General features: G+C 36.4%; 1 protein-coding gene across 1 annotated transcript in view; it reads left to right on the forward strand.

Annotated features, from left to right (window-relative positions):
- Window positions 1-12,003, forward strand: part of LOC130577880 (neuropilin and tolloid-like protein 1) — a 29,601-nt gene that overhangs the window by 15,818 nt on the left and 1,780 nt on the right. Inside the window, exons 3-5 of the mRNA XM_057373511.1 lie at window positions 7,146-7,259; window positions 9,556-10,114; window positions 11,244-11,318. Of these exons, the coding sequence (XP_057229494.1) occupies window positions 7,146-7,259; window positions 9,556-10,114; window positions 11,244-11,304 (734 nt within the window). The 3' untranslated portion in view covers window positions 11,305-11,318. The remainder of the gene's footprint in view (window positions 1-7,145; window positions 7,260-9,555; window positions 10,115-11,243; window positions 11,319-12,003) is intronic.

Genomic DNA, 12,003 nt, shown 5'->3' on the forward strand with positions numbered 1-12,003 from the left:
ACGTGAACACACAAAGGTGTTTTTTAAAGACCAGATTATCGATCTGCATATGGTATTAACTATCCATAAAAGCTATGTTTATCTTTCACAGAGCTGTCTGAAGGTGCCTGAGAAGAAGCATCCAGCATTAAGCACATATACTTTTGAAGTTTCTAATAGCTGTATTTTAAGAATCCCTCTTTTTTTCATTAGTGGCAAATGAAAAGATTATAATTTTACTTTAGGCAATATACTTSTAGTGTACAGTACTAAAAATCTTAATAATTTTAAAATAACAAGTGAAGTTATCTCTCAGCATAAATGATGATTTTTTTCCTTGAAGAGATTGGTAGAAAACTTCTTCCTCTGTTTCAAGGATGATTCAAGGAACATCTGAAGAATTTAATTTTTCTTTCTCTTGGGGAGGAAAGTAAGGTCTATTTTTTCAGTAAGGAACAATAGGAAAATCCAAATGATCTGTACTCACAGAATTCTTGTGCAGAGCATGATGCAATGAGCTATCTTGAGTAGAGGAGGAGTAGGTGTGAAATGTCTAACGACTTCAGTGTAAAATGTTTCTCACATCTAACCATTGTTAAGATTTCAGAATTTTCCCATTCACCCTGAGGAGGRAGCAAGACCTCTCAAAAATATTATGAGAAGAAAGGAAGGGGGGAAGGGAGGGAGAGACATAAACCTAAAAATAACAAGTAGGGTAGGGCATTTGTCTAAGATTATCCAGTCCTGGCCTGAAATCCCTGCCTTGAAACAGGCTCAAAGGGTAAATCCACACGGTTCAATGAAGCACGACACAGACACCCAAGCTGGCTTGCTCAGAGGTTGTTCACACCCTGGAAGCAAAGGAGCTGCAGCAACTCTGGATGGTGCTGAGAAATAGTGAGAAATACACTGGGGAAAGCACTGCACTGAAGTGGAACAGCCAGGCTGCACACCAATTCCATAACAAGTCTKCTTTTAGCTCCACCTTGTAAAAATATTTTGGTCTGCCCATGATTGCAATTTATACCTCAAGTATCCTGAGATGCCCAACCAAATGTTGCTTAATGTACAGAGATAATGAATTTTGTTACTTATGTAATAACATTACAGTAGTATAATAATTATTAAGAACACAGAATATTTAATTTCTATGCTGCTGCATAAATATTGTCACTTAATAGTATAAAYTGGAATGCCTTACTTGTTTCTATTTATTTTATTGTCTAAGTGAAAGCAGTACAAGTTTTTTAAAATATAAATTACAACTGCTTTTATTTGATGTTGCTTTGTAAAATGGCATATGAAAGAATTCTTCATTCACTTTATGTTTCACTGCCTTAGGGATATTCAGGATTGAAATACTCCTTTTTCATTAATAAATTAAAAAGTGCAGATTAAGAGGATGTGTGTTTCTAAAACCTTTCTATAGTAAGAAAATATAGACAACTACATTGGTTCAATTTTTAAGAGTTTTGAAAGCAGTAACCTTCAAATACAAAACAGAAGCTTTTTTGAATACTGTGGTGGAAACCTTCTGRAAACATGAATAATATAACAATCTTCTAATTTATACAATAAACAGAATATATTTACATGCYTGATAACATAAACAGGGGTTTTCTTATTGTGATTGGGATTTTTTTTAACTGGGGTTTCCTGAACCTCAAAAAGATTCTGGGATATCATGTCTATTCCTGTTAACTCCCTTGCTTATATATCTTCTAGGATAAGGGCACCATCTTGCGTTCAGTGTAAATAGTTGTTGTAAAACAGCAAAAGTTACATTATAATGAATTCAAGAACTATAAACTTTGCTTACAAATTAAGATACAAGGTATTCTTATACATAGCATTCACATTCATTACAAGAAAAATATAAAATAATCGAAAATGAAATTATTTGAATTTTTAATACTGTATGCATGATTTTACAAATAACTATTATTTTATATAAAATAATGATCAGTTCAAATCCAAACTATAAAAAATAACCTTTATTAATATTTTTCTTTAATTCATTATTAAATTCAGATTATAGTACTTTCATGCTGGAAAAAAATGGTTAGAGACTTAACTTTATTAAAATGTATTGGGTTGAATTATATGTGCAGTTCTAATTTGCTCAGTTGTGTTATAATCATTATGAATTGTTCATGGTGCTGAATGTGCTATCTCACTCATTTCTAGGCCAGTACCTTTGTAGAACTTGACTGAAGGCAGCTTTGGGACACAGGAGAAATAACATAATTGTGTGCTCCCAGCTGTCACTTTTGATCTAATTATGAAGTTGGGGTTTTTTCAGAGAGTCACAGAAGGGATGGAAAGGACTTCAGGACATGGTCTAGTCCAATCCTTTTGCCCTAAGCAGGGTCAGCTACAGCAGCTGGCTCAGGGCTGTGTCCTGTTGGGTTTTGAACATCTTCAGCGATGGAGATGCCACAACATCTCTTGGTAAACCAGCTCTTGTGCAGTGTTTGACCCTCCTCAAAGTTATTTCTTGCATTTAGAGGGAATTTCCTGTATTTCCTTTAGTGCTTGTTGCTTCCTGTMTTGTCACTGGGCATTTCTGAGAAGAGCCTGGCTCTGTTTTGTTTTCTTTACTCCCTCTTCTTTACTCCCTGGGAATGGGATGCATGGACAAGAGCCTGCTCCAGCCTTCTCTGCTCCAGGATGAAGGGTTCCCATCTTTCTCAGCCTGTCCTCACACCTCTGATGTYTCAATCCTCCATGGCCCCTTGCTGGCCTCGCTGCTGTACATCTGTGTTTCTCCTGTGCTGAGSAGCCCAAAACAGRACACAACRCTGCTGATGTGGTTTCACCATGCTGAATAGAAGGGAAGGATCACATCTCTCAGCCTGCTRACAATTCTGTTGTTTTTAAGGCAACCCAGGATAGTGGTGGCCTTCTTTGTCACAAGGGCACGTTGCTGACTCAARGTGATTTTCAAGGTGACCTCGTTACATACCAGAACCCTTTCTGCAAAGCTGCTTTCTAGTCAGTCAGTCCCCATCATCTACTGGTGCATGGTGCATGAAGTTATTCTTCCCAAGGCACAGGACTTTGCATTTATTTTTGTTGATCTGCTTGAAGTTCCTGTTTGCTCAGCCCACTGAGGCCTCCATTAGCAAGACTTTTCAGAGGAAATCAAGAGTGGCTTCACAATGATATGAGCCACCAACTAAAGGCAYCACAACAGGACCCATGGATTCATGTCTGCCCAGTGGATTAAATATTCCACAACCTGGTCCTCTTCCACTCAGAGAAGTTCATATTTTTGCTGGGATCATGCTGCCCTACTGCCACTTCTTGTATCATTTCTATGTTTGAGTTTAATCAGGAGCTCATTGTCCATCCATGCAGAATAACTGTTACCATCCCTGGCTTTTCAGCCTGTGCAGATAGACAGCTGCTGATCTTGGAGGAGGTGATTTTACAGAATCAACCAACCTTCCTTGAACCTKCATCTTTCCAGGACCACCTCCATGGCATTTATCCACCCAGACCCCTCAACAGTGAAATTTTGCTTTTCTGAGGCCAAGAATTATGACTGTGCTTTTTGGTTTATTCCTTCTTTGCAGCATCCTGAACTCCACCATCTCATGCTGACTGCAGTCAGGGATATTCCTGRCATTCATATTCCCAACTGATTCTTTTTTGTAAAAGTATGAGGCACAGCAGAGCTATCCTCATCAGCTCCTTGATTATCTGTGTCTGGAAGTTACCAATGYACTCTGGAAACTTCCCAGATTACTTGTGACCTGCTGTGTTGCTCTCCACAGATAACAGGTGGTTAAAATCTCCATAAGGACAAGACYCTGTGTTTGTGAGGCTGCTTCCAGCTGTCTGAAGAAGATTTCATTGACTTCTTGTTCCTGATCAAGTAGCCCAGACATAAAGTACAGTACTGGTAGCTTTCCACTAGGCTTTGCAATAATCATGACCAAAACCTCACTGGGTTCCCCCTAGGTGAGCTCTCTGCATTCCTGTCTCTCTCTGATAGAAAGAGGATTTATATAGTGATGGAGAAGACCATGGAGTGATAGAGTACAGTGTCTGGTGTGTGAGATATCTGCTCTGCTTTCTCTAGGTGAAGTTAATTACAGCAGCATTTTCTTTTTGTGAAAACATCCACAACCTTGCTGTCACAAACTGCTTGATTTTCCTGCCATCCTGGGTTCTGTAACAGCTGTAGGAATGTATCAAGACCAGATCCATCTTGCTATGAAAGAATCAGGTTTACTACCACATAAATAACATTTGTCTTTCTGTTATTATTTGAATGCTCTTGAGACAGCATTGCAAGATCCCTTCACTGTGCCTTTTTTCAGCACAAAAAAACCCGAATCCCTTCAATGTACAACAGGACTGGCAAGTTTTCAGCTTCCCCTGATGCTTTCATTCATTCCAACAAAATACTTCGGTTAGAGTGGGGGAAATATATWTACTTCTTGTCCATCTTAATCATTCCAGGTTCATGGGACCACAGAGAGGGCTCGGTTATTTTAATTTTGTAAACATGAGCAAGAGGGGGCTGTTTGTCATTGGTTTTCTGAGTCTTACTTTTGGGTTTTTCTCATGCTAAGTTTGCTGTACTGGCTCTGAAATTACTTTTCATCACYATTCATCTTGTTTTGACATTTATTCACATACCATTTTTTTCCCTCCACCRTTCAATAGCACAATTTAAGAAAATCTTAATTCTCATTCTTTTTTCTTCCTTTCTCTTGCCTTTCATTTCCAGATGTCCCTGTCACCTTTTTGCATAATTATTCCTTCTTCTTAAATCTGAAAAAAGGGTCTTTTTAATGGCTCTTGATTTTTCCCTTATCTATGAAACATTTCCTAATATTTTTCAATTGATAAAAATCTCATTTCTTTCAGTGCAGAATGAAATAACCAATTGACATTGTTTTTCTGTAGAGCTCTCTCTTTTTTCCTCTTCCTTTAACTTCCTTGCTATACTCCTTTAGTTMTCCTTTTCTACTCCTTTCCTCTCCTTTCCTACTTACCACCACTATACTTCTGAATTAAGACAGCACTCTGTCCTTCCCACTTCACTTCTAAGATCCTTCATGACACTCTGGATGTTTTTTGATGTTTTGGTGTTTTATTTTGGTTTTTTTTTTTTGTTTGTTTTTGGTTTTTTTTTTTTTTTTTTTTTTTTTTTTTTTTTTTTTATTTTTTTTTTTTTTTTTTTTTTTTTTTTTTTTTTTTGTGGCTTTATTAGTACAAACTATCCTAATCTTGCAATTTCTTGTTTATTTATTTTTGCCTTTAATATTTCCCCTTTGTTGCCACGTCTCTCCTTGCATGTTTTTTTCATTTGACATTTGGGTATTTTTTTTTGTACACTTTGTATTTTGAATTGGTGGCTCTTCAGATCTCCTTAGGTTTCTCACTTTTTTTTTGGTTAGAGTAGGCAGTGAGACTGTGTCTGCATGTGGGAAACATCCCAAGAGATCCTCACCTTGCCTGGAAACAGGAATTGCAGCTAGAGTGTGAAAGGATGATTACGCCTCTGATGTGTTACCTACATATGTGTCACATCATGATGTGGTGCAGTATCCTCCAGGCTCAGCCTTCCCTGTCCCCAAATGACAGCAACAGATTGATAAGGACTGTCCCTAAGCATCCTCCCTTTCTAATGTGCACTTGTGCTGCTCTGATTTGTCCAGCATAAGGTGGAATCCTTCCTGCAACAAACTTAAAGCATGGCCAGGGTCACTGCACCTCAGGAGATGGTATACCAGATTTAAACACAACAATTGGTCAGTGGACAGGCTGGTTGATGTCTTCTGCCTTGGCTGACAGATACAGTATATGTAAAATGTTATATCTGAGTCAGTGGTTGCATATTTGGGGGTGTGTACTTTGATTTTGATGGCATTTACTATTTGCTTAACACACCACAACTGCTCCAAATAAGCCAGTCATGGATATCTGAACTCAAACRCTTATTGAAAAGTGGATTTCTTGACATGATATATTGAGTCATTAAGTTCTATGATTTAAATCCTTTGTCTTGCCATTAGTCTGTAAACCACTAAGCTGTTCTCTCTGCTATGCATTTATGTTGTCATAGGAACTGCTTTTAAAATTGCAGRGAACAGATTCCATGAAGTGTCAAACTCAAAGTATCGGTAATATCAGCATCATAACTGCTTTCTGTTTAGTTAAGGGTCTTAGTTTATTTTTTAACTCTCCCCTAAAAATARTTAGAATGCTTTTGGGTTTCTTGAACTTAAAAAAAAAACACAGAGAGTGCCTTTTTTTTTCTGATTTAACACTGACAAAGTTTATAGCTCTTCTAAATTATGGAAGGTTTTCTGGTTTGAAAAAGAGGAGTCATTTGTCTTTACTGTTACACATTTTTGGAGTAGTAGCTTCACAACCCCAACACCTAATGATCTCGAACACTTCCACAAACACCACAGTTTAGCAGCATGTACAATTCCTCCTGGAGGCTTTCARGCAGTCTCTTCACAGTAATAATACATGGCTATCATAAAGTCATTTTCCTGAAGCTTTTCCCCATGATTCTTCTAGACCATAAGCTCCAGGGACACAGAAGACTATTGTGCTTTTTTTATCTTCATACTTGTGACCAAAGGGGTGCTTCTTAACTGTARCCTTTCTTATGACTAAAAGGTTTTTAAAATAATTCTACTTTCTCTGTGTATAAATGTTCAGACAACATTGATATGGGCCCTAAAGTATGTATCATCTTTGCATCAAGCAAGTTTTCTTATAAAATTGGTATTTCAGCAACAAATTTTAAAAAACATTTACCATATATTGGATCTGACAAGACAGAGTTAACTCTTTTTGTAGTGCCCTTAAGGTAAAATGTTTTTGATCTGTGGCTAAAACTTTGATAACACATCCATGACTCCCTACCAGTGTTGGGGAGCCAACCCACTGCATGCATGAGAGTCATGCTAAGGGAGACTTCAGTCCTCAAAAAAAAACCTGAAAATCTATTGCCACAGACTAATAAACAGTCTGTGACTTGAGTGCCCTTCATGCTGCACATCAACTATTTAATATGTTCAAGGAACATGTATAGCTTTTTCCTGTTACAGAATACATAGTCACTCCTAGATGTGTTTATTGAGGAGAGCTGAATCACTTGCTAATTAATATCAACTTTTTCTCTCATTTTTTAGCCCCTTGTGAAGCCAACACATTCTTTTGCCACAGTAATATGTGTATAAATAATACACTGGTCTGCAATGGGCTCCAGAATTGTGTGTATCCCTGGGATGAAAACCACTGCAAAGGTAAGGTGTAGAATTGGAAAAATAGTAATTTACACTGCATGAGATACAGCATATGACCTTCAGTTTCTCGCTAATTATGTGCCAGATGGGTGAAAGCTCAGGAAGAGTAATTCAGGGAGAGTGTACATCAAGCAATAGAGAAAATGATGGAAGGTAAAAAATGCCAGTGGATTTTACTTTCAGCATTTTCATTTGTTTTTGCCTGGTGTTGCATTGGTTATGTCCTGCTGGCTGGTTATGCACTTCTGGGRGGCTTTCTGATCACTTCTTCTGTTTTCAATACAGCCTAAAGCATAATTAAAAGTAATATTTTGGTTCCTTTGCCATAGTTACCTTTGTAGTGGAGTAATATATGAGTAGCAGGTGTCTTTTAGCTGCATGCTATGCCCATAGTAGCCCAGGWGGTCTCATAAAGGAAGGTGAAGTGGAATTAACACTGTAAGAAAGCAACCAAATCTACCTRTAATAAGAGAAATTGAAGTGCAAGGATCAAGCGCAGGAAATGAGATGTAATTTTTATTTCATAGGCAGGGTGGGATGTTCCAACCCATGTTCTGACAATAGTTTCTAAATATGTTGTTGTGAAAAAAAACCAAAAAAAAACCAAACCAACCTCAAAACAGCATCTGTGTTTTCTTCAGGGAAAAGAGCTCAACTAACTTACATTGCTGGCTAGGGAGACAGTTTGCTTCTGTCTTGTATCCCCCTGTCACCCCCTGCTGCGGATTTGTTCCTGGAAACATGGGATATGCCAAATTTAGGAACCAATCAAGACAAAATTCAGAATGAGGTGGATTAGCAGTSAGCCCATAAGTCTACTGAAGCCTGTAAAATCCTGACAAGCAGTGCAATAGGGCRAAACACAAATGAAAACATATACTTCAAAAGAATACAGCTAAACTGTGTCATAGCATAATACTCTTCAAAGAAACTAAACATGMAATTGGGAAATGATTATTCATTCTCTGGTTTTTCACAATAGAGGAAAACAGAAAAGCTTCACCACTCTAATTTCTAGAACGATTTTCATCTTTCCTTCGCCAAGTATCTTTTATCACGTCTTGTGCATTTCTCCTCTCTTGTTTTTCTGACTACAAAAAGGAGGTTTGCTGATTCCAGCAAAAACATTATTTACTGCAGTGTTGCTTATTCTAACTGCCTTTTCTTCAAAGTCTGTGTCAGTCACTTAGAAAAACACTGAGTGAATCTACAAGCACAGAAAAGTTAAGCTTTGGTATCTAGGAGATTATGAAGAGACGGATGTTACTGTTTTGATGCMAATAACTTTCATTTCAAAGGCTTTTTGTTAAGTCCTTTTACATGTTTTAGGTTGCCAGGAAAAATTACACTAAACTGGTTGTTGAAACTTAACCACAATTGTCTTGCTATGCCRGAGAGAGACTGATGCAAATGCTTTCAACTTGAATTTCTACAAGGCTCAGGCACCATCTCATGTGCCTGAAGCCCTTTGAAAGCAAACCACAGAGAAAGTTACACAACAGTAGGGGAAAACTACTGGTTTTATTTCATTATTTTACTGTATATTTCTGCTTCATCCACAATACAGGATTTCCTGACAAACTTCTTAAAGGCTTCTGAGTAAAGGGTAGTAGGTCCGATGAGCTTTTGGATTTTTATTACTGTTTATAAAAAAGAAGCAACTTGCACCAATTTGTTTTTTGTTTTTTTTTTTCCTTTCTGAAATCTAAATTCAAACAACTTTTCTATTTTCTTTTGAATTAGCTTTTTTATTGAATACTGTCAAAATTCCCACTCAGCTCATAMTTATTAGGACTTCACAATGCAAAGAAGAATTTATTTTTAAATACAGTAAAATCATGCTTTTTCATTGGACCTAATGTCCCAGTTACATATCTTTACTGGAAGAGAGAGAAAATAATGACAAGAACATCTGTAACAGTCTTGGGGGCTTTAGCAGGCAAATGGAGTTCAGAGGTGACACTGCAGCCATCTGYTTGTTATGGTGGTTGCTTTTTATAAAAAAAAAAATTAACTCTTTCATTTAATTAAGCTTGCAATATTGAATAAATAAGTTTCCAAGTAGATAGGCACACAAAGGAGTTGTGTGTTGTTTATTTGGCTTTCACAAATGCCTGATTTCTTCCTCTTTTCTTTTTTGTTGGTGAGATTGATTAAGTGAACTCAGACATAGACTAGGCTCAGCCTTGCAGTAATCTTTGAACCCATCATASCTGTTCTTATTCTTGAACTGCAATTAATTCTGTGCTTTATTGTTTGTTTTTTGTTTTTGTTTTTTTTATTCCCTGTCACACAGAAAAAAGAAAAGCAAACCTATTGGACCAACTTACCAATACCAGTGGGACTATAATTGGGGTGACTTCTTGCATTGTGATCATCCTCATTGTTATCTCTATTATAGTACAGATCAAGCAGCCTCGTAAAAAATTTGTCCAAAGGAAAACAGACTTTGATCAAACAGTGTTCCAGGAGGTATTTGAGCCTCCTCATTATGAGTTATGCACCCTTAGAGGGACAGGGACTACAGCTGACCTTGCTGACGTTGCAGATGACTTTGAAAATTATCATAAACTGCGGAGATCCTCTTCAAAATGCATTCATGACCATCACTGTGGATCACAAGTGTCTAGTATTAAGGGCAGCCGTAGTAACCTCAGCACAAGAGATGCTTCTGTCTTGACAGAAATACAACCCCAGCCTGTAAAACCACTTGTTCAGCCCATGAACAGGAGAAATATCCTTGTCATGAAGCATAGCTACTCACAAGATGCTGCAGATGCGTGCGAGATAGACGAAATCGAAGAGGTGCCAACCACAAGTCACAGGCTGTCCAGACATGATAAAGCTGTTCAGCGGTCAGTATCAATAAATTTTTGATGAAGACTATTGTRTAAGGACTTGATTACTCAAACATATTCACGCTTTGTTTAGGAAAGACATATTTTCTTTCTTCTTTATTTATTGTTTAAATTTCTGTTTCCTGATAGCTCATGCCATTATATTATCTCTCTTTTTGTCTCTATTTCACATTTCTGCTCCTCTTTCCTGAAGGTTCCTGTATCTCCGTTTTACCTTTCTACTTCTTTCGTTCTTTTTCTTTTTACTATTTTACATATGCCCACATGCATACATACAGAGGTCAACAGAGAACAAGTACATTTTTTAAAACCAAAGATTGTGCAAATTTAGTTTTTATRACAGCCACATACATGTGGTTTCCTTGTCACTGTGGTGGCCTTGAATATCATCCACTAACCATCTCTAAATAAATACATCAATAAATAAAGGAAACATATATCCATTTTGAGGCATTACACAAGAATGTGGAACACAGTCCTGGGGAAAGGAAACCCCTTTTCTTAYGGAACATTACTTTTTATGCAATGAATGACAATATTTCCAAAACTTTACTGTATCTGTTCCATTATTGATCACAGAATTTTGGTTTGTCATATTAACATACACAGACTGATTAGAACATGAGACATAGTGAATTCATATATTTACATATAGGAATGAAGTTAAAGGGAAACTTTCTAATCAATTAAAAAAACAAGTCAAGCAAAATATTTTAATAAAAGAGCTATTTCTTCTGTATATTGCACTTTGAATGACTGTTATTTTGAATGATTAAAAGTTTACAAGTAAAAGAAAAAGCAAAACAGAAGCATTCATGAACAATTTATTTGAAAAAGAACACACAACCCTTTTTTAATAATTTGTGTTTTCTCTTGCATGCATTACTTATCCATTTCTTGTGACTTTACATGCCCTCCATAATATCTTTGTACATTAAGGCATTTCTTTCTCTTGAAAAAAAATATTTATTTGGTTATTTTAATCCAACTGCATGTCTGTGTAAGTTACTTCATGAATATCAATCAGATTATCAAAATGTACTGTTTATTGAGTATCTATATGCATATATTTATTTTTTTCTATGCAAACACTATTATTTTGAATGAAATAGCCATAACATTCCAGGTTCTGCCTCATTGGGTCTCTAAGCAAACATGAATCTGAGTACAACACAACTAGGGTCTAAGAGAAAAACCTGAGGTAAGTAAACATATCTATACAGCAATTGAACCATCTGTTGCTTTCCATTTTATTTGTTCTATGCTAAAATGCATATTAGGTCTCAAATTGTATGTCATCTCATATAGGGTCAGGTTTGAATGCTRAGGAAAATGAAAGGCAAATGACCACTTTAACACTGTGAACTGAGTAAAATCTGTTAATTCCTTACTACAGAACTACAGTCATCCTCTAGCTAAATGCAATCTTTGTTCCAAACGCATTATAAAGTWATGTGCTTTGCATGGCTCTTGTGTTTCATTTACTTATCTTTTAATTATTACTTGTGAAAATAAGTTACTGTCCCAGCATGTGAAACAGAATGCAAAACTTGGCAATTTAACTCAAGCCAGTAAGATATGGAACTATCTGTTTTCAGTTCATTTTTTTCATCCAATCTTGTGAAGTGTTGGGGGAAGAGTGTGTGGTAGTACTGACAAATTTAGAAATTCTGTAGTGCTACGGTTAATGTTTTCAGTTTAAATTGACTTTTTGGAGTATTTTCTTAGACTTTTCATTTTTGCATAATTTTTATCAGCTCTTAATAAACTTAATCTCAGATGTTTATAATGGAGTTACAGATAGCTTCTAGTCTRTCGATTTATGTAAGTRTATATATAAACATAGATATATGTATATACATTTTTATGTGTATATATGTATAAAG

Source organism: Malurus melanocephalus, unplaced genomic scaffold (genome assembly GCF_030028575.1).
Source record: "Malurus melanocephalus ecotype Western Australia unplaced genomic scaffold, MMel_1.1 scaffold_200, whole genome shotgun sequence".
In the NCBI taxonomy this organism is placed as follows: domain Eukaryota; kingdom Metazoa; phylum Chordata; class Aves; order Passeriformes; family Maluridae; genus Malurus; species Malurus melanocephalus.